This window comes from Sciurus vulgaris (genome assembly GCF_902686455.1).
Source record: "Sciurus vulgaris genome assembly, chromosome: X".
NCBI lineage: Eukaryota > Metazoa > Chordata > Mammalia > Rodentia > Sciuridae > Sciurus > Sciurus vulgaris.
Window position 1 is genome coordinate 122,704,668 of NC_136471.1, and position 27,128 is coordinate 122,731,795.

The 27,128-nt window shown below is 40.6% G+C and overlaps 1 protein-coding gene across 4 annotated transcripts in view; it reads left to right on the plus strand.

Moving 5' to 3' along the window:
* The window catches only part of SH3KBP1 (SH3 domain containing kinase binding protein 1), a 336,822-nt gene that overhangs the window by 27,841 nt on the left and 281,853 nt on the right, over nt 1-27,128 (plus strand). For 3 of the 4 annotated variants that reach the window (XM_079122896.1, XM_079122898.1, XM_079122902.1), the window contains exon 2: nt 26,417-26,574. In XM_079122896.1, coding sequence (XP_078979022.1) covers nt 26,417-26,574 — 158 coding nt within the window. The remainder of the gene's footprint in view (nt 1-26,416; nt 26,575-27,128) is intronic. The other variant, XM_079122900.1, reaches the window with a different exon arrangement.

The following is a 27,128-nucleotide window of genomic DNA, read 5'->3' on the forward strand; positions in this document are numbered from 1 at the left end:
TGAACAAGAAGAAATTACCTATTGGGGATGAGTTATTTATTTTTGAGGGGGGATCATGAGACATCTTATTTACCTTTGCTTTACTTGGACTGTTGGAAAATGGAAGAATATCTGATTTGTTGTAGCTAGACATCATTCCCAATCCCCTTTCCTCCTTTCCTCCCCACCCAGAACTCAGATGCACTGGAGAGGAAGGTCAGTGCTTGAGGAGAAGACAGGCTTTGATTTAGGAAGCTCTACAGGAGGCTTCGGGGGCCCCCAAAATCATGCTTTCAGAACACTTGTTTCCCCAGTGCTCAGGCAAAAACCATGGCCTTTTCATCCACACACCTGGCCTGGCACCTCATTTAGGATGGGCAGAAAAAGAAAAATATTTGTTGAATGAGTCTAAAGCCAGAGTCTCCTTTCCCCAAACCAGGCCAGAAATCAGTATTTAATGGTACCCTGTATTTGCTTCTGCTTATATGCTCATGGTATACCATCAGCAGCAACTGAGCAAGTCAATGCTGCCCAGAGTCTTCACTGCTGTTAACCTTGTCCTGTTGTAAGAGATGGTTACATGTTATATTTTTTGTTCTTTTTTATGGTATGGGAGATTGAATTCAGGGACACTCTACCACTGCACTACTCCCCCAGCCTATTTTAATTTTAATTTTGAGATAGGGTCTTGCTAAGTTGCCCATGCTGTCATCAAACTTGTGATTCTCCTACTTTAGCCTCCTGAGTCATTGGAGTTATAGGCATGTGTCACTGCACCCAGTTCTAAGTATTTCTTTCTTTTTTAGGTACCAGGGATTCAACCCAGGGGTGCTTAACCCCTGAGCCACATCCCCAGCCCATTTTATATTTTCTTTAGAGACAGGGTCTCGTTGAGTTGCTTGGTCTTGCTAAGTTGCTGGCTTTGAACTTGCAATTCTCCTGCCTCTGCCTCCCGTGAGCCTCTGGGATTACAGGCACATGTCACAGCATCTGGCTAAGTATTTCTTTTTTGAAAGACCTAAAGAAATAGGTAAAATAATCAGTGACACCATCCATAGCAGAAGTTTGCATTGAAATTGCCAAGGAAGGACTAACCAGTGACTGGTCTCTTGTAAAGTGCACACTCTCGTTGGGGCAGCTAGCAAGCTAGCTTGGTTTGCTCTCTCCTCCCAAGTTTCCCTGCCGTGGCTTCACCACAGAAGAAATCTTCAACTTTATCTTTCTTAGTTGTGGTAAGCCTTCAGGCTTGTCACACTTCCTCTTGGGTGCGTAATGAAGCACACTTGTGTGCCCTGGGTTGTGCAGAGTAGATCTGAGATAAAGGAGCCAGAGTGCTTACTTCTGCAGGGCTTTCATCCTGCATTTTAGGGAAGTGTCACTGGCTGGCCCTCTGTGCACCCTGCAATGATAGATGTTTTTCTTCTTGTTTCCTCTTGCTGTACTTTAACTTTATCCTGAACTAGTCCCTGGTGTTCACCTCAGGATTCTTTTCTTTTCCCTAGGGGATAATTTGCTTAAAGTCCTTCATATCTTAAACTGGTAGTGAAAACTCCTCTATCATCTGACTTAATATTTGAACTGTCGCTAATGACTAAGAGATTTTAGCATGACAGCAGGTCCCATTGGAAGCCCTTTGGATAGACTGGGGTGTTGGCTGTCTGCTTTGGTCAGTGTGTATACAGTCATTTGGGAACCATCACCCCTTGTATCACAGGCAGTTCAATGTTTGAATGCTCTCACATTTTGGAGAATGAGAGGAGCCATATGCTGCTTCACAGGTAACTGAGACTTGCTAAAAATAGAGCTTAAATAGCCCACTGTCCTGGCATTGGAAATCATTGCTCTCTATTTTTAGGCTAGCCTTTGTTATCCCTAAACTGGGGATAACAAATATGGGCAATAGGAATCAGAGTAAGGCTTTTGTCAGTTGGACATTGTTAAGAGTTTGAACCTTCACTCCCAAATAGTTGGAAGGAGAATCCTAATCTTTTGATATAGGGTTGCTGACCTGCACATTGTCCCCCTTCTCCACCCCACCCTCTATTTAAGGAGGATTCTGTTTCCCTGTGGATTCAAGAGTATTGACCACAAGAAAAATACATCAAAAAGAGAATCCTGGTTCTTTGTGAATTTATGGCACCAGCCAAACAAATAGCTAGGAAACAGATTGCATAAAACAACTTTGAGGCCATTGAAGAACACTGAGACTCAGACCCACGCACTGTGAGCCTTGGGTGGTCTGAAATGGAAATTGACAGCTCCACACTTATTTGCAAATAGATGCATTAAATGATAAGAATAGGCTTACCTTTCATTGCTCATTTCATAAGTAATAATCTCATTTTACTATCCCCATTCTTGCCCACCTTCAGTTACAGAAATAACTCTGAGTGGGTTTTTTTAAAAGATGTGTGTCAAGCAGATACCTCATAAAAATGGCACAGGCAAAGTGTTCTATTTAGAATTTGCCCTGTAACATAAAACCACATGTGTTTTTGGTTGTTGGACGCTAGTTTCTTTGGAGGTAAGGGCTAAAGGAAAAGAGGCCAGTCACATGGAGCTGAGTCTTCAGGGGATAGACCTCAAAGGTGCTATGAACTTTTCCTAAATATATTTACTTAAATAAGAATCACTTTTTGGGCCTGAAGCAAGCTACTATGGCATTTTATAATCAGGTGCGTGTGTTTCCTGTCACTAACTTAACAGATTACCGCAATGTTATGTTAAAACTATGCAAGTTTATTGTCTTCCAGTTCTGTAGGTCAGAAGTCTGCTGTGGATCTCACGGGGCTGATATCAAGGTGATACAAGGCTACATTCCTTTCTGGAAACTACGGGAAATGCTGTTTCCTTGTGTTTTCCAGCTGCCCACATTCCTTGGCTCATGGTCCCTTCATCTTCAGAGCAGGTCAAATCCTACTCAAATCTTATCACCCTGACCTTCTCTTTCAATGCCCCTCCCCTTCTACTTTTAAGGACCCTTGTGATTATTGTTGGATCCACTTAGATAATTCTGGCTAATCATCCTGTTTTAAGGTCAGCTGATTTCACCTGCAACCTTAATTCCCCTTTGCCAGGTTTTCACAGACAAGTATTCCTGGGACTTGGATGAGGGCACATCTGGGCACATCCTGGACTTTGTTTTTCTAAATTAACACATTAAGTAAGGCCAAAGGGGCAGTTGTTTTGATAGTAGCCTGCATGGAAGACAGCTTCCATCTTTGAAGCATTTCAGGAAGTTGAGAAAGAGGTTTCTCTCAGACTAGTGGGCAGTAAAGTTTGTTAGATAACCTTGTTTCTCTGCAAGGCTGTCGTAGTGGTTTGATGGCCCCAGCTGGAACTTAAGGTGGGCTACCCTCCCGGATCTGCTGGTGCCTGGGGATGGCCTTGAAAGGGAGCAGGGAGCCAGGATGACTGGTCACAGCTGGGCTAGCCAGTGAGAGAGGAATGAGGAAGCAGGGGGATGAGGACAGGAAATGGCAGACAGTCTGCCCCTTGGGAGAAAAAAAATAGAAGATGGGGTTGATTACATCCGGCCCCAAAGAAAATAAAAGCTTGGTCTTTTTGTTTGTTGTGCTTTGTGATTGATTCCACTGTTGAGGCAACGTAGAGACTCTGGGCTGAATAAATATGGTCACTTTTTGAACATCCGGTGACTCTTGCCACTAAAAGTATGTGTCCCTGGGGGCTTGTTACTGCCCAAACGGCTCTCCTGGGAGAGAGCGGCAGCCCAGCTGGTGACCTTGTCCCAGGAGGGCTTCACTCTGGGGAATGTAAACTGGTCTAGCACATGCTCATAGAGTCTTAAATGTGTTCTCAGAATCCTTGGAAATAATTGGTTTTCAACAGACCTTATACTGGTTTGGACTATGAAGAATTGTTAAGTTCTTTTGGGAAATAGTAGGTGGGAGATTTGTGTGTCCTTTCTCACAGTCCCATGATCAGAAGGTATGTGACAGTGAAAGCAAGACTCTGCCCCATTTCAGCCATTCCTTCAAATGCTTAGCAAGCGTGCACAAGGAAAGAGCCTCCAGTCTGCTCTGCAAGCTCTGCAAAGCCCTTCACAGGACAGGCATTCAAGGCAGGTGCAACATGATTCCAGTAATGGGATTCAGCTAATCTCTAGGGGGGAGGGACCAAGACCCTCACACAATCCCGGGCCCCTTTCTGAAGGGGGCAGACAGCTGGTCTTTCTAGATTTCCTCAATGTGGTTCTTTTTTTTTTTTTTTTTTTGCACAAACCTAGTTATTACTAACAATAGTTCTGCCATATAGTGAGTACCTCCATGTACCAGTCTCCACTTAACATATGATTTCTGTTTTTTGCAACAGCTTGAAAGTTTGGTAATAGCCCTGATCTTAAGTTCAGAAACATTAAGAAAGCTGCCCAATATTACAGAACATAGTGGAAGAGGCAGCATTTTTTAAAAAATTTATTTTTATTGTAAACAAATGGGATACATGTTGTTTCTGTTTGTACATGGAGAAACAGCATACCATTTGCGTAATCATACATTTACATAGGGTAATGGTGTTTGATTCATTCTGTTATTTTTTCCTTCTCCCCACCCCTCCCACCCCTCTTTTCCCTCTATACAGTCCCTCCTTCCTCCATTCTTATCCCCCTCCCACCCCCCATTAAGTGTCATCATCCACTTATCAGTGAGATCATTCCTCTTTTGGATTTTTGAGATTGGCTTATCTCACTTAACATGATATTCTCCAATTTCATCCATTTGCCTGCAAATGCCATAAATTTATTATTCTTTATAGCTGAGTAATATTCCATTGTATATATATATACCACAGTTTCTTTATCCATTCATCAACTGAAGGGCATCTAGGTTGGTTCCACAATCTGGCTATGGTGAATTGAGCAGCTATGAACATTGATGTGGCTGTATCTCTGTAGTGTGCTGATTTTAAGTCCTTTGGGTATAGGCCGAGGAGTGGGATAGCTGGGTCAAATGATGGGTCCATTCCAAGTTTTCTAAGGAATCTCCACACTGCTTTCCAGTGTGGTTCTTACAAGGGTAAATATGACAGCACAGTATTTTCACCCAGACCATGGAGTGGGGAGTCATTGTTCATTTTCATGATTTGAATTAACCAACTCTGATGCAGATGGATTCTGATTAGTTATTCAAATGTTGATCCACCATTTCTGGACTGTTTGATTTTTATTTGGGTACTTCAAGTGTGAATTAAACACCTTTAGAATAAGGATTAAAGCTAACTGATACACAACTATATATTATATCAGCTATTTTTTAGCATGAATTGATTTTATTTTATTTTTAATTTTTGGTACTAGGGATTGAATCCAGGGGCACTTAACCACTGAGCCACATCTCCAGTCATTTTTAATATTTTATTTAGAGATAGAGTCTTACTGAGTTGCTCAGGGCCTCACTTTTGCTGAGGATGGCTTTGAACTCAAGATCTTCCTGCCTGAGCTTCCCAAGTCACTGGGATTACAAGGTGTGCACCACTGTGCCCAGCTGATTTTATTTATTTCTTTATTTATTTATTCATTTATTTATTTATTTATGTTTTAAATCTAAAAAAAAAAATTTAGATGTTGATTAGAGCTTCATTTTATTGATTTATTTGCATGTGGTGCTGAGAATCGAACCCAGTGCCTCACACATACTAGGCAAGCACTCTACCACTGAGCCACAACCTCAGCCCCTTGATTTTATTTATTGACTTTTTATTTTGAACAAATTTGGGACTTAAGAAAAAGATGCAAAAATGGTATAAAGTATTTCAATGTATTCCTCACTTAGTTTCCCCTAATGTTAACATCTTACACAATCATAGTTCTATTATTAGAGTCAGGAGACCAATACTGTTTACTATACTGAAGGTGTTACTTAATGTCATCAGCCTTTTTACTTAGATCTGGTTTTGTTTTGTTTTGTATTTTGTTCTAGGATCCTATTCAGGATTCTACATTGTGTGTAGTTGTTATGTCTTGATAATCTCCCACACTCCCTGACAGTTCTTCCATCTTTTCTTGTCTTTCATGACTTGATAATTTTGAAGAGTATTGATCAGTTATTTTGTCGACTGTCCTCAAATTGAGTTTTCTCATGGTTGGACTAAGGTCAGCTTTTTCTTTTTTGGTAACAGAAATCGAACCCAGCATTGCTTAACCACTAAGCCACATCCCCAGCCCATTTTTATTTTTTATTTAGAGACAGGGTCTCACTGAGTTGCTTAGGGCCTCGCTAAGTTGCTGAGGCTGTATTTGAACCTGTGATCCCTCAGCCTCCTGAGCTGCTGGGATTAAAGGCATGCGCCATTGTGCCCAGCTTTATTTTAGCCATTTTAAGTGTACAGTTCAGTGGCATCAAGTATATTCACAAGGTATATCTATTTCCAGAACTTTTTTATCATCTCAAATGGAAACTGTACCCTTTAAGTGGTTATATTCCATGTCCCTCTCCCCCAGTCTCTGGTTATGACCATTCTACTTTGTGTCTCTATGATTTTTACCTATTCTAGGTTCCTCACATACATAGAATCATACGGTATTTGTCTTGTGTCTGGATTCTTTGACTTAGCTTTCAGATTCATCCATGTTGTAGCATATATCAGGACTTTCTTTTTAAGGCTAAATAGTAATCCATTGTATGGATTGGCCCCATTTTGTTTATCCATTTGTGTCTTGATGGATACTTCCATTGTTTCCCCCTTTGGGCTATTATGAATAATGATGCTGTGAACAGGGGTGTATGAGTCATTGGGTCATACTTTCAAAAGGAACTTAGAGAAGATGGTTTGAAAGACAGGAGGAAGCACTATTCTTTTTACCATCCCTGACTAAGGCTTCCACAGAAGAGGGGGAGGTGGTAGAGGGATTCAGAGATGAGTGCAGATGGTTGAGGGGCAGAAGGAAAGAAGGAACCCAACCTGTCATGCTTGCTCAAAGCTGCTGCCCCTGGGGGAAGGCCTAGATGGTACAAAGTAATCTCACTGAACAGAGTTAAAGGCTAAGAACCAGCAGGAGGATGGTGAGGACAATGATCCATTGCAGCAAAACAGTTCATTCTGCAACACCCAGAACCAGGAGGGAATAGTCATGGATGGGGTTGGAAACAAAGACCACTTAGTATCTCTTCCTGGTGTTTTTCAAATTTTTGTGGCTCTATCTCCCTGTAAGACATCTATTTTACATTAGCTGGTATACACATACTCACATGTCTTTAGTTATGCTTGGAATAGTAATTTCACAGCAAACATTTGATATACTCTGATATGTTCAATTCAATTCTGTTCCATTAGGAAAAAAATTCTTCTTGTAACCTGGGTTGCCCTTTGCTTGAAAACACTGTGCTACACCAAGCCTCATGTGTGAAGTTCGTTTACCAGTTAGTTTTTCTCTGTTGAGTTTTGTTCCCCACCCCAGGTTGAAAATATAAACCGTGTAATTGACCAAATTTCCCTTTTTGTTTTGACTGTCAGGTAGTTCAAAGCCAGGTTGGCACAACTGAGCAATAGGCATGTTTGGTGGTCATATACTGTGTGTACTGATGCCTTAGCTTTTCCTAGTTCTTGACCTTCTTGCTGTATTTTTCCTGATCTTAATTATTCATATACTTTTGTTTTGCTGCATGAGTCTTTGGGAGTTGCTACAAGTCTATGTGGAATGTGATGATGGAATATATAACAAGTCATTGAGAACATTTGATCTGGACTGAGATAAATTGAGGAGTAAAGTCTGCATCCTTAGAATTTTATTTGGAAGCAAGGTCGGGACTCTATGTTTTTCTTTTAATTCAGTGAGTCTCTGGGTTAATTTTCTGGTCTTTGTTTTGGATTACCTGAAAACCTTGATACAGGCTCAAGAGACTATATTATCTGGAAGCATGGAAGTGATGGGGATTTGGGAGCAGGAGGGAAATGCAACCACAAATGGGTTTTCTCTGAAGATGCCTATGGCAGAAGGACTCATGGGCAGAGACTGCAGGCAGTGGGGAAGCCAGATGGATGGTGGATGCAGTGAACCCTCCATTTTTAAAAACAGAAATTTGCCATAGTTATGAAGGCAGAATGTGAGGAATTACTGTAGAGGGAAAGTGTTATTTTAATCTTTTAATAGGGATAATTTACTTGCTCTCACATTTTCTGGAAGTTCATTGTTTATGCAGACATTTTTTTAAAGAGACAGGTCTCTTTATGTTGCTGAGCTTGGCCTCAAACTTTTGATCCTCCTGCCTCAGCCTCCAGAGTAGTGGGAATTACAGGTGTGTGCCACCAGGCCCAGCTTTTTATAGACATTTTAATTCTGGGAATCTCTCTCTCTTTTTTCTCTCTTGCTCTTGCTCTTTTGGTGCGGAGGATCATATCTAGAGCTTTGAGCATGCTAAGCATGTACTCTACCATTGAACTACAACCCCAGCCCCCAGTAATGCCTGTTAACTAAGCTCCCTGCTCCTATTCCCCTGCCTTAGCTCACCTGCCATCTCTGCACTTGGTGTATTGCATCCTCCGTATATCTGGTTTCCCTACCACCTGTAGTCTCTGCTTCAGTGAACACCCATTTATGGTTGTATCTCCTTCCTATTTCCCACCCCCCCAGTTACTCCCCATGTTTCCAGATAATGCAGTCTCTTGAAAGTGCCTTAAGGCTGGACTCCACCTTGCCCACCCATTGACTAGTGCACCTCAGCCTTCACTGCACCCCCAAATAGGTCAGAAGGCTCTGAGAATGAAATGAACAGACCATTTGATGCAGGTGAGCCTTTTGACAGGCGATTTAGACAAGGGAGGATGAATTTGGACTTGCATTTATTTTAAATGAACTTTTCACCAAGCGAAGGGACCAAAAAGTATTACCTCCTAAGGAGAAGAAATTGGCAAAGGAAAAGAATCATAATCTTAGTATATCATGTAGTAAGGCTCTTGGTAATGTTTGTGTAGTTATAATGATGTAAAAACACTTATATTCATTTTCTAGGACTGCCAGAACAAAGTACCACAGACTGGATGGCTTAAATAACAAAAACTTATTATCCTGCAGTTCTGGAAACTAGAAGTCCAAGATCAAGATGTTAGTAAAACTGGTTCCTTCTGAGGGCTCTGAGAAAAGGATCTGTTGCAGGCCTCTCTCTTTGGCTTGTTTACGCTTGTTTGTGTGTGTTTCCTTTTTATAAGGACACTGGTTATATTGGAGTAGGGTCCCTCCTAAAGACCTCATCTTAACTAATGGTATTTGTAATGACCCTATTTCCAAATAAGGCCACATTCTGAGGTACTGTGGGTTAGACATATGAATTTGGGGAGGAAACCAACCCATAACAACACTGAACACTGATCCAACCAAGAGTATGTTACAACCGTATGGGGGCAGTGGGGAAGGGTGGGTACTGTTTAGGTATATGTAAGTGGTAGGGGAGGATATTAGACTTCATCTTCCATGTGAGGAAAGCAGAAAAAAATGCCCAAGAAGGAGAACATCAAGGCAAAGCCATGCTAGCATCTTATTTAGAGACATGGAAGCAAATACCAAATAGTCAACTAAGAGAGGGACAAGCAGTTGCCTCTGGAGAAGGGAAGGTAGAAGTCTACTCTTTTCCATAATAGACTTGTCCAGCTATATGAATGTTTAAGTTGGTGTCATTGTGACTTGAGTGACATGGACCTGTGTTTTTCATGGTGCCTGTGTTGAACTGCTCTTACTGTCAAGTGAGGAAAGGAAGTGGGGACTTTTATCACCACTAAAGGGCACTACTGACAGGAAGTGGAGTCTTAGACTTTCTGGGACTTATTTAATGTTTCATTCTGAAAGGACCTGATGGTTACTTTTTAGTTTCTTTTATGATATCTGCATAGACATAATCAAAAGCAGGGGGTTTTCTTGGTGAGGAACAGTGGTGGTGTAGTTTATTGCATTTTCAAAATTCTTCAGAAGATATCTACTTTCTTTCCTGCATTGCAGTTATTGATTTAGAAGTGAGCTAGAAGTATATGACAGGGACTATCACTAGCCCACTCTGAAGTTAATTTTATTTTGGTTACAGGTAATTATTTCATATCTGCTTCTGTGGGGAGCAGTGGTAATAGATTTCCTCTTGTTTTTCCCCTAAAAGCGTCCCTCTTACCTGAGGAAATCTCTGTGTCCCTCCATGTTCCTGTGATGTGGGGTGGAAATGCTGAATGCCCAAGTGGAAACTTGTAGCTGCAGAAAGTTCAAGTTCTTCTTACTGATGCTAAATCACTTGTGGAATGTGTTCATCTGTTAAGTAGCTAATGGAATGAATGTATTAGGCCATGGGTAGAAATAACTAGAAAAAAATCTGACAAATAAGCAGACCAGGAAAGTTAAAAAAAACCTTTATGGCACACAATCCATAAAGTATTAATACTACTCATTAGAAATTGATGTTTGCACCATCAGTGTGCAAGTACAATGACAATAAAGGAGCTCAACTGCAATATGTGGCACATCATTCAACATATACTCAAATGCCTGATATATAATCACATCCCTGCCCCACCCTGACCCATATGCCTAGCACTATGCCAGAAGGGGCCAAGAGTAAACAAAAATATCTAATACCTGACCCCTTCTTTTAAGGAATTTTAATCTGATTTGGGGCAGCGAGACATAGAATGTAAGTAATAATAAAAGAGTTAACAGTCTAAGACAGGGGCCAGCAAATTATGGCCTAAAGGTCAAATCTGGCCTGATGATTATTTTGTAAATAAAGTTTTATTGGAATACCCCATGCTCACTTGTTTATGTTTATTGTCTGTGTCTGTTTGTCACTGTAATAGTAATGGGAATAGAATATAAGGCCTACAGAGCATAATGTTCCTGTCTGGCTCTTTACAAAAAGGTTTGCCAACTCCTGCTTTAAGACAATAATTCTAAAGTTTTACAAAATATTGTGTGATAAGCAGAAATGATTTGGTCAATGCTCTAGTTAGTACATCTGAGAATTAAATGATGGGTGGCCTGAGAAGGGTTTAGTTGACCTCGAATCATGAAGATGGAGGGCAATTTGTGATGTAAGAAATAAGGAACCTGATTTCTTGAATGGGCACGTGCATGGCATTGTCAAGAGAAGAATGTGGGGGCTGGTATAAGCACAAGTGAGTTGGTTAGTGTCAAACCAGCATCAGATTGTGGTGGTCTTTCTAGGATCAAGACTGGGAACTTAGTGAATCATAATATCTCTCACAAGCAGCATTCTTGTATGCAATCCAGACCTGTCATGTGGTTGACCCTAAGGAATGCTCCAGGTGTATTGTGATACACTGCTCAGTTTGTCTCATGAAGTGCTAATTCTAGGTGTGTTTGAAGAAATACCTTTCATTCCCAGGACAGGATTAACCTCAAGATCCTCCAAAGGTTTCTAATCCCAGGAGAGTTGTATGGATAGGCAGTGTCCCATGCCATGGGGACAATGTTATGGGGAATCTTTTGAGAAGGGAATTCTGGAAAAGAATGTCATGTAGATGACAGTTGTTGGAGGGGAGGAAGGAAGGAGGAGATCCTCCTATCCATCTCTTTGGCAGCTGCATTGCCTCTTCCTCCCCTTTAGGTCTTCTGTGCTGACTGCCATTTTGTCTGGGTCTGCAAAGCTGCTTGCACACATCCTTGCACTTGCGGGTCATGCTTCCACCTTCCATTCTCTGGGTTACCAGCCTTATGCAGGTGGTCGGCTATCATCATATTTCCACCTGCCACCCCTTGCTGTGTCCTCTTGGTCTATATTCTCTTGTCTTGATACCTGTTAGACACTGAACTTCTCCACTCTCCCTAAATCAGTTGCTTGAGGTCGCTGATCTCTGCTCAGAATCCTTCTCTCCTATATGGACACAGGCCAGGGTGCCCATGAAATGCTTAGCTCTGACCTTGTGGTAGACACAGATGAGTGTTGAGGATGGGGCACCAGGCCATTACCCATGCTGCTGGGTCCTCACTGCTACTCATCAGCATTTCCATTTACCTCTCATCCACTGTTTTCCTTTTATAAATTTAAACACACACACACACACACGAAAAAATACAAAATCCCATAGTGCATTTTGTACTAAGCTTATTCTAGGCTTTTTCTCAAGTTCCTCAGATTCTCTTCTCATACTTGACCCTTACCAACAAGATGACCTCAATTCCTATGCCAGAGAAGATGTCAGTTCCCTGATGTCACTCACTTCATGGTGGCTAGAAAGTGAAAAGGAGAGAAATAGAAAGGGGGTTCCACAATCCCCTTTGAGAACTTGTTCCCAGTGACCTAAAAACTTTTACTAGACCCCACCTCTTAAAGGTGCCACCACTTCCCAGTGGCACTATACTGGGAACAAAGCCTTTAACACATGGACCTTTGGGGGACATTCCAGATCTCTGTTATAGCATATTTCTTCTGTGTTCCAGCAAGCATTTTTTAAATATAAGGGCTCTGTTAAAAACCATAATCATGATATCACTTTTACACCTAAACAGCCCAAACCACAGCCTTCCTTATGCACATTTCAAGAAACCCAAATTCGGAATGCTCACAGAGTTGGCTTGTCCAAGTTGCACACCTGTAGACATGTGATACAGAACATACTTGATGATGCTTATTGCTTATTACACACGCACACACACACATACACACATATATATAAATATTAGTTGTAGGTGAATACATTGCCTTATTGCCTTTATTTTATTTTTATGTGGTACTGAGGATCAGACCCCATACCTCATGTATGCTAGGTGAGCATTTTACCACTGAGCCACAACCCCAGCCCTGTTGCTTATTTTTTTAGGTAGTCAAAAGTATATCTTTAAAGAGGGATTAGAATTAAGTATTGTTTAACCTCCAAAGTAAACCCAGGTTAAGTCTCAGAAGTCCCTCTGGATATCTTCTGGAATGCACAGAGATGATCACAATTCTAGTAAGTTGATATTGTTTTATACTTTATAATTCATAGAGGCTGAAAATGGAAGATACTTTTGGATCCATTCTTTATTTACTGCTTTTAAGAATGAATTCAAGCATTGAAACACACACACACACACACAGAATTTTATATCTTGTTGCTTAAAAATAACCATCCTTTTCAGGTTCATTGCTGTGCATAGCGTGGTTAGCTAAATCACTTGTGAAATAGTGATTACACCAGCTAGAGTTTCGCCAGCCTTAAGATTTTTCTCTTCATCTTTTAAGTTCAGTAGGGAACATTGTGCTTCTACTTGCACATTTAAAACATTTTAACAATCCGGAAGTGTTTCACCATGTATTTTGTAAAGATAAGAACTTTTTTCAAAGCCATAATCATAATATAAGTTTTACACCTATAGTAACTAATAATTTTTCCTTATTATCAGGCCTTCAGTTCAAAATCCAATTTTACATATAGCTAAAATATTTAAAAGGTATTTATTTGAAGCAGGCTTTGAAAGGCCTTATATTTTGTAATTGGTTGGTTGTCTCTGAGTCTGTTTTAATCTAGATTCCTTTGTGATTTTTTTGGTTTTGTTTTGGTTTGGTTTGATTTGGTTGGTGTTAAGGAGGCAAAGTCATTTGCACATAATGTTTACTACAGTCTGGATATTTATTTATTTAGGTCCTGGGGATTAAACCCAGGGCTGCTCAACCACTGAGCATATCTCCAGCCCTTTTTATTTTTTATTTTGAGACAGTGTCTCACTGAGTTGCTCAGAGCCTTGCTAAATTGCTGAGGCTGGCTTTGAACTTGCAATTCTCCTGCCTCAGCCTCCCAAGCTGCTGGGATTCTAGGTGTATGCCACTGCACCTGGCTACAGTCTGGTTTTGTTGACTGCATTGTTAGGGTGCCATGTAATATATTTCTGGACATGCTATATCTCTCTTAAACTGGTAGTAAATCCAAAGGATTGATCTAATTCAAGCTTAGTTCATTGGCAAGAATATTTCACTGGTGGTGACACATACTTCTGTCACAAGGCTGGCAGTGCCTGCTCGTCCCTCTTTTGTAATGTCAGCCCGTTAGTGACCAATGTCTAGGTTCTTCATTACCTTAGAGATTGCAAAGTGTTGGTTATCTCATTCCCTCATTCGTTTTTCATTTATTAGCAGGAATACTGGTATAGAAAGTTCTCCTTGTCAAGTATTTATTTATCCTGAATTCATATGGGAAAGGCAGGAAGGATGTTTGATTGTTTCTCTTGAGTTACTAGTTTTCAGAACAATGAATTGGTTCACTAGCATCTTCCAAAGGTGACCAAAGGTTTTTAATACTATTACTATGAAACATATCATGCATAACATGAGACATCAAACTTATTCACTCTCTTTCAAACCATTGTAGTTATCCTTGCAGTATTATATGTTGTACCACTTGTGGCTAATGGGAACCTCTTTACATTTGATTCTGCATTCTTTTGACACGACACTTGTGGTCTTTGATGGCTTCCTTGCTTTGTTGTTTTGATAAGATTGTCTGACTTTATCACCTTTCCTGCCCTGGCCTGAAATCAGTCATTTTCCCAAGACTTGGCTTGCTTTCTGTGAAAAATTGTATTTAAAGATTCAAATGTAATTATTTCTGGAAAAAATGTATGTATTGCTCTTCTTAGATCATCCTTCTAGAAATCTTTTGGTGTGATGCTACCAATCTCTTATATATTTATTTATATTTATTTGTTTGAGTTTCAGTTTTGGAAATGGTTTAAATTTTTTTAACTCTAGTACAGTTTATTTAGGTCTTATTCTACTTTGGAACTTTTGAAAGGAAATAAAAATGTTGGGGGTTAACTTCACTTCTGTTTTGTGCTACTCCGTGTAGATTCACACTGTTTTTCAGATTCTTTGACAAAGTATTTATGATATAGTTGATTAAGAAAACATGGCTTGAAGTAGATATTTGACTAGTAGATACTTTTAGTTCATATTGTTCAATTTTTACCACTAGCCAAAATGACTCAAAAAACATTGGTAGTTACTATGTTGCTAGACTAACAATCATATATAATATCATTGGTAAAACCATCCATTGCACCCTCCCTAATTACTACTACTTTATGGTGTTGCAGATATGCTAGATGTTACCTCCAGATTAGATGCTGGGGAAGTCAAGGTAGTTACATTTATGACAGTTTAAAATTCTAGACTGCCAAGTTAAAGAGCCACTGCTTTGCTGTTGTCTTCTGCCTTTAGCTTTGTGAATTTGTCTCAGATCTCATCTTCTTGGATTCTCATCTTTTTTATCAAAATCTTCCTTGCATTTCTTCCCACTCACCAGCAAACTTTTTGTTGTTGTTGTTGGGGTAGACAGTGGTGGTGGTCGGGATTGAACCCAGGGGCACTTAACTATTAATATTTTATTTAGAGACAGTCTTTCTAAGTTGTGATTCTCCTGCCTCAGCTTCCTGAGCCACTGGGATTACAGGCATACACCACTGTGCCTGGCACCAGCAAGTATTTGAGGGCCTGATGGGGCCAAGCACTCTGCTAGCTAAGGAAAAAGATGCATTGGGCACTGTCTTATCTTTTAGGAGGTTCTCAGGCTTCCCTCCGCCTTCCAGGGCCTCATAGTAACAAGAATTCCTACACCTGGGGGTGAGTGTCTAAATGAAGAGGAACATTAAATCTGCCCTGGGAAAGGCAGTAAAGGTTCACTATGGTTTCCTCTCACCTCATTGTCTACTTTCTCTCTTACAAGATGGTGCATTTCTTGTTAACACAAAGCTATATAGTGACTCAACCCTTGTCCCAACCCCACTGTGCCTACTGACCACATTTTTCTGTGGAATTGTTCATAACTTCCCTTCTTTTGACCTGGACCTTGCCTTTTATGGCTGATTCAGCTTAGCTAAACTGAAATGTATGTCCAAATATAAAGCCAGTTCCCCATCCTCCTCATCATACTATCCTCAACAAAAGCAAGAGTTGTAAGAACTATTTCAGTTCTTACAAACTATCTTGTACTATAGAGCTCCATGAACTTACTTTGAATAAACTATTTTAAGGGAACCCTTTGGATAATGTTATGTACAGTCAAATATGTTTCAACCATCCTTGCAGGGTCTGTTTAATAAAATTGTTTCATGAAATGAGAGGGCGCTGAGGGTAGGAGGCAATGTTTTCTAATTGTTTTGCTTTGCATAATCTGTAATTAAATTAATATGTAGTATAAGCAGATTGTTCCTTCTTCTGTTTTAAAGTTTATATATTCTGGTTGGATCTTCTCACTGAGAAAGATAGAGAATCATTCTCTAATCAGACATCTGTCTTTGTGTCTCCTTTGAGTCTGAGAATCAGGCTGTCATTATGAAGTTAGGAAAATCTCTACTTATCTACGAGCCATTTTATTACTTAAAACTGTTTTTTGTTTGTGTGTGTGTGTGTGTGTGTGTGTGTGTGTGTGTGTGGTATTGGGGATTGAACCCAGGGACACTCTGCTATTGAGCTACATCCCCAATCCTTTTTAAAAATTTTATTTTGAGGTCTGGGACTGTAGCTCAGTGATAAAGTGCTTGGCTAGCATGTGTGGGGCACTGGGTTCACCAATCCTCAGCACCACATAAAAATAAATAAAGGTATTGTGTCCATCTATAACTAAAAGTATTTAATTTTTTTTAAATTCAGAGACAGGGTTTCCCTGTGTTGGTGAGGTTGGCCTTTAACTTGTGCTCCTCCTGCCTCAGCTTCCCAAATAGCTGAAATTGCAGGTGTGTACCACCAGGTTTAGCTTAAAACTGTTAAATATTTATATAGAGCAAGATTTATAAGCTTTTCTTTTCTACTTGAATTTTAAAAACAGTTACCTTCTCTAAGTGACTAAGCTATTTTGACTCAACTGACATTTTAGCAAATCAGTTTTCTAAGGTCCTATTTATCCCAGCCCCCATGATTGTTCTGTACAGCTGTTCTCTATATTGGTGTAACCAACTACAGCTGATTGTCTTTGTTCACTATTTTAAAAAAATCTAAAAATGATTTGCACCCTTTCTCTGTGCTTTCTTTTTCACTTAAAAAGTTTTTTTTCTGGCTGTACGTGGTGGTATACACCTGTAATCCCAGCTATTTGGGAGGCTGAGGCAAGAGGATCATAAGTTTGAGGCCAACCTGGGCAAATTAGTGAGACCTAGGGATGTAGTTCAGTGGTAGAGCATTGCTGGGTTCAATCCCCAGTCTCTTTTTTCCCCTTGGTGACCAAGTTATTCTTATCCTGTCTATATAATATATGTTCTGGAAAGAGAAGTGCTGTAGGTTTTCAAGGGTTAATTTTAGTCAGGAAGTGTTTAGTAACCCATTGTTCCTGAGCCCCTTGGGTGTTTTGTTTCAGGATCAGGCCCAGTTGAGGCAGAGGCTTCAGAATACAGGCTATGAGAGATCCAAAGCCCCAGGCTTTGTGAATGCTTTCCTGTCCAAGCCCTGTACCATGTTCTAATCTTTGATTGGACACCCTTGTTCTGTTAAGAGCAGTGGTCTTGCCAGAGGTGGAAGTGGAATTGAAGCTGATCAGAATAGTGCTTGAGAGACTTGGACCAGTGGGTCATACTTGTTTTGTGGCCAACTGGTCATGTTGATCTTTGACTTTCTCTAGCCTTTGAATCAAGCAGCAGCTCATATTTGTAATTGCATTTCTTTGTGCTGAATGAGAAGATATGGTTTAGGGTTAACATTTTTCTCAGGACACTCCTAGTGTTGTATGGATATACCTGATCACCAATATTTGTTGAACACTTACTGTATGCCAGATAGTAGGCAAGCAGGAGGTAATGCTCAGATCTGTCCTTTGAGGGCTCCTGTCCCAGGAGATAGACAGGGAGGCATGTACAGGGCAAGCCCTCACAATATGTCATGATAATAGCCTGTAAGACTAGTGACTGTCATTTGTGAAACGACTTCTAAAAACAGGAATTTAGTGATAACACCCCTCATTCTTGCACTTCCCATATTTTTTTGTTTGTTCTTTGTACCAGAGATTAAATCCAGGGGCACTTTATACTCAAGCCACATCCTCAATTCTTTTTATTTTTATTTTAAGATGGGGTCTTGCCAAGTTGCTGAGACTGGCCTTGAACTTGCAATCCTCCTGCCTCAGCCTCTTGAGTCATTGGATTCCAAGTGTGCACTACTGTGCCTAACCTCATCTTCCAGTTTTAAACACAAAGAAAATGGATTGAAGCAAAGTATCTCACCCTGTGTCACACAGCCAGAATTTATTCCCAGGCCTGCCAGGCTTTCTCCTATACCTATGTCCTGTATGTAGAGCCAGAGAAGATAGGCTGGGATACTGGGGTTCCTTGGGTTATCCTTTAGGACAGTGAGTGACAAGAGTATCTAAGCAGGCAGTGGTAGACCTTTCTTTCCTCTTGCACAGCCGGGTTGGTCTTTTCTTTCTGTTTCTCTTTGCCCCTTTCCCTGCTGATGCCCATTTCTTTGAGCTGCTCCTAGGTCTGCTGCAGACCTTGCTGAACCCTGCAGCAAGTCACATGCCCAATGGTGTGCTGCCTTTGTCCGGGAAGAGTTCAGGTCCAGTGGCTCTTTGTCATTGGAGTATGAGTTCTGAGCCTGACTTCCTTGAAGAAGCTGTCGAGTTTCTATTAGGCCTTGGGTATTACCCCTTGTTGGTTTGGTGCCCCTTAGTGGTATGTTTGTGAATACAATAAAAGACAAATGTGACTGGTATATAGGCCAGCTCTTTTTGTACTTGGAGATCCCCACAGCATCTGTGGACTTGAGCTGGGAAATCCAGGCCCCCAAACCCTCTGCCTCAACACTAATGGGAAAGCACTGGTGGTAACAACTCGGCCTTGTATGGACTTTTGTAAGGAAGAGTATATTCCTTTTTTTTTTCTTTTGGTACTGGGGATTGAACCCAGGGATGCTTAACCACTGAGCCACATCCCCAGCCCTTTTTATTTATTTATTTAGAGATGGGGTCTCATTAAGTTGCTTGGGGTCTCACTAAATTGCTTAGGGTCTCACTAAATTGTTGAGACTGGTTCTGAACTTGTGATTCTCCCACCTCAGCTTCCCAAGCCTCTGGGATTACAGGTATGCACCACCTTGCCCTACAGGAAGAGTATATTTAAGAAGTTAATGCGTGAGTCTGTTGGAGTTCTATGGTTGCAAGTAAGAGAAACCAACTCTCCCTTAACTGAAGAAGGTGAAATGATTTATTGGAAGACTTTAGAATGGTTTATGGGGTGGAAGGAAAAACTGGAGAATCATGTCAGGGAAAGACTGCAACCAAGCAACTCCAGGGATTTCCAACTCTTTTGAGAGTCCTGGCAGGGGATTCTGCTCCAGCCATTCCCAGTCTTTGTCAAAGTGCTATGAGTCACAGTTGGGTCCTGTGCCCATACATTAGCTGGCAGAGCGCTGAACATGGTGACAGGTGGTCCCATCATATTGTATCTCATGGGGGAGTGGTTTCCCCTTCCTGAATGGGAGTGGTCTCTCCCTGGGGCACAAATACAGTCAACCACCTTGATGAACAAATATATACAACCAAAAGTTCCTACAGACATCACTCAAGCTTTTCTTTTTAAAAAACTTTAAAAGCTATATTGAGGCATAAAAATTTACAGTTTTAGTGTACAGGTTAGTGCATTTTTAGTAAATTCACAGTATTGTGCAACTCTTAACCACAGTTTAATTAAAAAACATTTCCATTACCCCAAAAGATCCCTCTTACCCATTTGTAATGTCACTCTTCCCACCCCTGGTCTCAGGTAACCACTGATCTATTTTCTGTCTTTTTAGATTTGAACATAGTTTTTTTAAAAAAAAATTTAAGATGTTCATAGACCTTTCTTTTATTCATTTATTTATATGTGGTGCTGAGAATTGAACCCAGGGCCTCACACATGCTAAGTAAGCACTCTACCACTGAGCCACAACCCCAGCCCTAAACATAGGTTTTTATATTTTCCTGACTAGTGTAACTTTTGGATATTCTGGAAAGTATGGCCCAGAATCATGGGGAAGAAAATAGAAGCCCTACAGTGGTACAAACTTGCATATATTGCCGGTGTTAATTTCTCTGCTCTTTGCTTGAGATCTTTCCTTTTCTCCTATAGACTGTCATTTGGAAAAGTGGAATTCTAGTCTTGAAACTGCCATTATTTAGTTCTCAGTCTTTCTAAGCCTCAGTCATGGAACACTTCAGACCTCAGTTCTTCATCTGTAAAATTAGGAAAAGGATTTGACAAAATGGTATCTAATGTTCTATCGCCAGTAATCAGCAATCATGATCTTTTTTGGTGAAATCTTTTCTGTAAAAAAAAAAATTGCTTCTTGATTTTCTATGCTCTTTTCAATCAGAGGACTGAAACAAAACATTAAAATTAAAAATTTATTCTTCAGAACTGGGTGCAGTGGTGCACCATTGTAATCCAAGCTACTACTCTGGAGATGGAGGCAGGAGGACCACAAGTTGAAGGCCAAATCTCAGCAACTTAGAGGGGCCCTGTCTCAAAATAAAATAAAAATGGTCAGGGGTATAGCTCCAGGGTTCAATCCCCAGTACTGCAAAAAAATTAAAAAAATAAAAAAAAAAATATATATATATTCTTCAGAATTCACAAAATGGAAAATCATGTGGCAAGTGTGTAACATTTCTACCTCTGAAATGATTAAAGCTGAAAACTGCACTGAGACTTTTGCAACATTGTGTGCATGTGTGTGTATGTGTGTATGTATATAAAACAAAGGAAATTAATTGAAAACTCTCATTCTCCTTCATGCTTTTTGATTTATTCAAATATTTATTAAGTCAGACATGATGCTAGGTGAGGGAGGTAGAATCCTGGGAAAGCTAAGGGCTTTTCCCAGATGGAACTTACAGGCAGTTGGGGTAAGCCAATGTGAAATTGCAGCCTAGCCAGCTGGTCTAGGAGAGAGGAAGTAAATACAGCAAGCAAAGCAGGAGGGGCCAGGTCACAGAGTGGGGCTCAGAAATGCCTGCACCATTACCACCGTGAGAAGTTGGCTGTGAGAAGCTGCTTGGCAGCTGGCTTAGCCAACCGACAGTTAAAAACCACCCATTTCATCTTTGTGGGGAGGAGACATTCAGCAAATTTGAAGTCGGGGAGATGGGGAAGGTTGAAGTGTTTTCATTTCTAAGCTGATTTCTTATCTCCTCTGACTCTATCTTTTCATAACACTAGTTAACTGTAGCTTTGGTTTTTGCAGCACAGTAGATGTAGGCTGGCTTTTAGCACAGCAGGCAGCTGGAGGGTATTATTTTTCTGGTGGGGAGACATTCTTAAAGTTTCATAATTTATGGTATCTTTAGAAATGGGATTTTGTTTACTGTTGTCCTAATTATACCTCTGATATATTTTACTTAGCTTAATGTTTTAATTTTGTGCTCATGCCCAGAGGTAGTTTCCCAAAGGGTACCATTAAAAAAAATAGGTAATGTTTTGTCCTTGCTGCAGCTACTTGTAGCTTCCTGAAGGCAAGGAAATAGGTTTTAGGGGACAGATTTTCTTTGGGGTCTTGTGAATATTTGGGCTGTTCGTGCAATCTGAGGTCTTCATTGCCCGTTTGCCAAGCATTATCCTAAACCTTTGCTGTGCAATATAAATACAATGCAAACCACATGTCATTTTAAATGTTCTAACAAACACATTAATGAAAATTTTTAAAAAACCCAAACAGGTGAAACTGAATAATATATTTATTTAACCCAACATATCCGAGGTATCATTTCAACATGCAGTCAACATAAAAACTATTGATGAGCAATGATACATTCTTTTTTTTTCCAGAATGAATTTTTGAAACTTGCTGTGCTTTTAGAGCACATCTCCGTTCGGATTCAAGTACTCAGTAGCCACATTGTGGCTGGTGATACTGTATTGGACAGAAAAGTCCTAAACTCTTCAAAATCTTGCAGAGGACATAGGATAGGGCCGTTATAGGGAGTAGGAGATATCTTATGGTATAGGAGCTCTTAACAAAACCATGCACAGGTTTCCTACCCTTAGAGAAATCTAGTATATAAAAAAATTTCATCTTGACAGGAAAGGTAAAGCAGGAAGTGATTATTCATGTTACAAAAGAATCAACCGCAGTATCTTTTAAATAGCAAACTCCCTTAGTGCACTGAAGAATATGACTCAATTTGCAAAAGTGTGATTGACACTTGACATTTTAGTAGCACTTTTGTTGGGCAGAGAACTATCTGCCATTATAAAGTGGAAGCTGAGCTGTGCGGTTATGAAGCAATTGAGCACCTATTGCATGTCATGGACTGTCACAGAGGGCCAGAAGGGAACTATGGGTGATCCATACACAGAAGGCATTTAGATGCCTGGTTGGAGGACATGTGAACAACTTCCTCAGCATGGGATGGTTTCAGTGGCAGGACTAGGGATGCCTAGGAGTTGGAGGAGCCAGGCAGGTGGGATGGATGTAGTCATAGGCAGGGTGGTCAGAAGGCAGGGAGGGTTCATGTGATTCTTTAAGAAAATTTAGGACTAAATTGGGAGTTTAAAGAAAGAGTAAATCAGGAAAGACCAGCTAGATAGGATATTGGGCTGAAGACTCAAATATTACACAGTTATGCTGTATTTATCTTTGAGTCCCCAGTCCCTAATCCCTAGCTTTGGTCATATCAGGCATCCATTAAGGCTTGCCATTGGGCTCACTGAATGAGAGATTGAAGAAAGTTCAGAATGCGCTCTTCTCTGGTTTGCCGCATCAGGCAGGAGCTGTTTACTTCTCAGTAACCATCTACTTAAAGTGGATTTCAGATTCTGTCTTTTTCCAGCTTTACCTTGATAAAGTTCACACAGAGAACAGAGAAAAATGCAGCTTGCTGTTTAGGAAGGAAGAAACAAGTCTATATTCCACAAGTTGGTCAGATCCTGAGTCCCTGAAGATATGCAGGGTTTAAGTTCACCAGCAAGAGGGGTCCTGACCAGACCCCTTCTTAGAAGCCTCTCTGTTCTCCTCTCATGTTGCAAAGGCCTGCCTGTGTGCAGTTTCCTTTAGCTCTACCCACCAGGAATCAGAAAAGCTATGGGCCTCCTCTCCACGTGCTAATGGAATTGGCCCTTGAGAGCCAGTTTTCCAAGCCTTATCATTTCTTACTTTTTTTTTTGGTGGTGGTGGTGCTGGGGACCAAACCCAGGGCCTTGTGCATGCAAGGCAAGCGCTATACTAACTGAGCTATATCCCCAGCCCTATTCATTTCTTGTTTCAAAAAGGGTACCTGTGGTTAAAAAAATTAGGTGATTTCCTCATTGTGTGACTCCTATAGAGTGTGCTTACATGAACTAAGATGGCTATGGCATCACTAGGTGATATAGTCTCATTAGACTGCCATCATATATGTGGTCCATCATCGACTGAAGCATCATTTCATGGCATATGACTGTATGTTCCTGAATTAATTGAAAATTGAGAAAACCACTCCTAAACCTTTATTGTTAGGTTTAATGAACTTTTGGGAAGCAGCAGATCAAGTATTGTATGGCTATAGACAGTTGGGGGGAACCAAAGACATTTTCTTCATGGCTCAGGCACATAATTTTTAAATTGCACCAATCCTGATAGCTCAACACTTATGCCTGCATCAAAGATGGGAGTAAACCCCTATTACAAATTGTCTTCATAATGAGAGTCCTTTGGTCATCTCCCTGTAAGATGTGATTGCCTTGTCCGTGTTCACCTCCAAGTGTGCTTGGCAAAGAGCTCTCATCAAGAGCTGAAGTGGCAGCTCAGCCATTTTCTTATTTATTTAGACTCAAATTGAGTATTGTCTAACTCCCACTTTCTTCACACAAATCTTTTCAAGTTGATAATCCATTTAGCGAGGGCAATTTTAGTTTAAAGGGGTAAAATCCAAATAGAGGCTTTACCTGGAGTCATCACAGAACTGGAGAGTACCCAACAGTATTGAAGCTGGTGCTTGCTCTACCAGGTTTCCTCATCCAGTGCTCCTTGGTTCCATTATCTCTCAGGCTACTTCCTGTCTCTTGAACAGGTGTTCATTTTCTCCTGTCATCTCAGTGGATCCCTGAAGTGTGTCCATCCCACTTTGGAAAGTACTGGCTCAGAAAATGCACTTAATTTCCTTACTGAGCTTCAGGTTCTTTCATTGGGCATCGTATTATTTAATTGGGAAATGGGATGATGTGGAAAGCAGGTTTGGCACATGAATAGTGGTTACTGGGACCTCATTTCCCATAGCAAAACTTCCATAGATCCATCTTTAGGTTATTTGAAGAAAACTGTGTTTTTATTTTTATTTTTTCCTTTGAGATGGGGTCTTGGCTTGATTACCAAGGCTGGCCTCTAAGTTGTGGGCTTGGGTTATCTTCCCATCTCTGAGTATCTGGGACTGCAGGTGTATGCCACTGTGCCCAACTGAAAACTGTTTCTTCCTTTTTTAATATATTGTTTTAGTTGTAGATGGACACAATACCTTTATTTTATTTTTATGTGATGCTTAGGATCAAACCCAGTACCTCACATATGCTAGGGAAGCGCTCTACCTCTGAGCTACAACCCTAGCCCCCTGAAAGCTGTTTCTTAATCGTTCCAGTTGTTATGATGGCTCATTTTAACTGCTGGGGAACAAGAGCATGACACAAGAAGATGGGAGTGTTTCTGCCTGCATGCTTGTCAGGAACTAAGAGAAGTCAAAAAAGGCTGCCTCGTTTATGCTCTTACACTCCTTTCCATTGATAAGTGATGACAATGGGTCACAACTCAGCCTCATCCTGGGCGTATTTATGACAGTGGCGTGAGTCAGCTAATTTGGGAATGAAACTATGATCTGGGAAAGGAAATTCCACTTTGAGTTGCTTATGACTGGCTGGTTTAGCTGACATTGCATGGTCAGTCTGGATGGATAAGATATTCTGAAATGGAAGTGCCTTGGGAAGTTAATCCCTAATGGATATGCAAAGCACTTGTGATGGGGACCCACTCACCTACCAGTTGTTTGCCTAGAAAACTGACCTCAATGAATTGATTTCTTGTCGCTCATTTGTGCCTCTTGTCTCTTATTTATGAAATCTTTGCCAAAGCCAAGGTCATTACAGTTTTCACTGATACTTTCTTAGATCTAGAAGAGAGGAATTTGAAGGCTCCAAATGTAAAGAAATGACAAGGAGAGGGAAATGCCAATTACCCTGATTTGATCAGGGCATGCTGTGTGCATGTGTTAAAATATCACACTACATTATTATGTATAATTATTACATGTCAATAAAAAAACAAGAAGGAAAGAAAAAGATTCACAGTTTGAGCTGTTACATTTTGGTCTGTAATCCATTTCCATTAGTTTTGGCATATGCACTTTTTTTTAATAGAGATCAGTTAACTTTTCCATTATTTTATCATAAATTCAGTTAGTAATTTACCATTTGGGGGTTCATCTAATTTATTTTCTACTGTCCTTGTATTTATTCATTTACTTATTCATTCATTCATACAGAGCTAAAAATAAAAAAGGAAAAGGTATTGAGATTGGTTTGTATTGAGGTAGGCATGAGGAAGAGCCCAAATTCTAAATAAATTATATAATCAACCTGGGGATAAATCAACTAATCTCTGGATTGGTTGACTCTGCTAATTTGCATTGACACTTTGTCAACAAGAAGAACCATCTTCCTAGCCTGTTGCATACACAATTATTGAGTATAGGAAATACTTCGTTTACCATGGATTGGGAAGAGAGAGTAACATGGTTTTACTGCTTAAGAATTCATCTGTTAAGAGGGCAATTGTGGGGTTTCTTGGTTTTGGTTTTGTTTTATTTTATTTTGGTACTGGGGATTGAACCCAGGGGTACTTTACCACTGAGCCATATCCTGAGCCCTTTTTTGTATTTTATTTAGAGACAAGATCTCGCTAACTTGCTGAGGCTGGCTTTGAACTTACACTCCTCCTGCCTCAGCCTCCAGAGCTGCTGAGATTGTAGGCATGCGCCACCACACCCAGAGCAGTTGTGGTTCTGATGTAGCAGTCTGAGACATTGGTTCCACCAACCTGGCTTTTTATACCAGTTGTCCTTACACATGTCATTGAGAGATGGGTAATATCTCTGTTGGGTGGGCGTTATGGTACATGTTTTACACAAATGAGGTCCAGGAAGGTCTGGTGAGGGAGGGGGAACTCAAGGCCAAACTCATGTCTGTTGTCTGCAGTCTCTGTCCTCAGGGAAATGAGACTGGACTCCACCTGGGTGGGGCAAACCTTTTTAGGCTGCAACCATTGTGTGGTTTCCCCTCTGAAGCGCCTGTTGGCTCTGAGACTGGTAGGCCACTCTGCCTGTGTCTGACCACGACCAGCCCTTTGTGGTTTCTGTTCTATAGGCTTTAGGTTAACCAAAATCAGGTTGCTGTGTGTGGCCCTGTTATTTTAAATATTTGTAGAGGGGAAGTCCCTTTAATATGACTCTACTGACCTTCCAGGGATGCTGGGCCTCAGACTTCTGCAACCTCTGATCTGAATTACTCTTTTTTCTCTGTCTCTTCCAGTGGAGGCCATAGTGGAGTTTGATTACCAGGCCCAGCACGATGATGAGCTGACGATCAGCGTGGGTGAGGTCATCACCAACATCAGAAAGGAGGATGGAGGCTGGTGGGAGGGACAGATCAACGGCAGGAGAGGTTTGTTCCCTGACAACTTTGTAAGAGTGAGTACAAAGCAAAACCCTTTTCCTGTTTCCATTGTGGGCTCTGCTGAACAAAGGCTGTGGGGGCACTTGAGGATGAATTACATGGGACTTTTTGGGGCAATGTTGACAACTTGACCTCCTGGGTGGTATCAAGAAGAGCATTGTGTAGTTTTGCCCTTGATATCTGGGATACCCGTTTTGAAATGACTTTTAAAAACATTATTTTTATTAGTTGTTGATGAATTTTTATTTATTTATTTGTATGCAGTTCTGAGAATCGAACCTGGTGCCTCACACATTCTAGGCAAGTGCTCTGCCACTGAGCCACAGTTCCAGCCCCTGAAATGGCTTTTTTAAGGCCTAGAATTATCTCTTCCCAAACTGTGTATCAATTCGTAGAAAATGCTAGAAAAATATAAAGCTTGTTAAACTATTTATGTACTTGTTTATTTGCTTTGAGGGTTTCAAAGAAGTTTCCCCTTTTCCATGCCATGCAAAATGAAGGTAAAACTCAGTTTTGACCACTTACATGAAGTTGCAAACTAAATACAGAATCTGAATAATGCTGTATT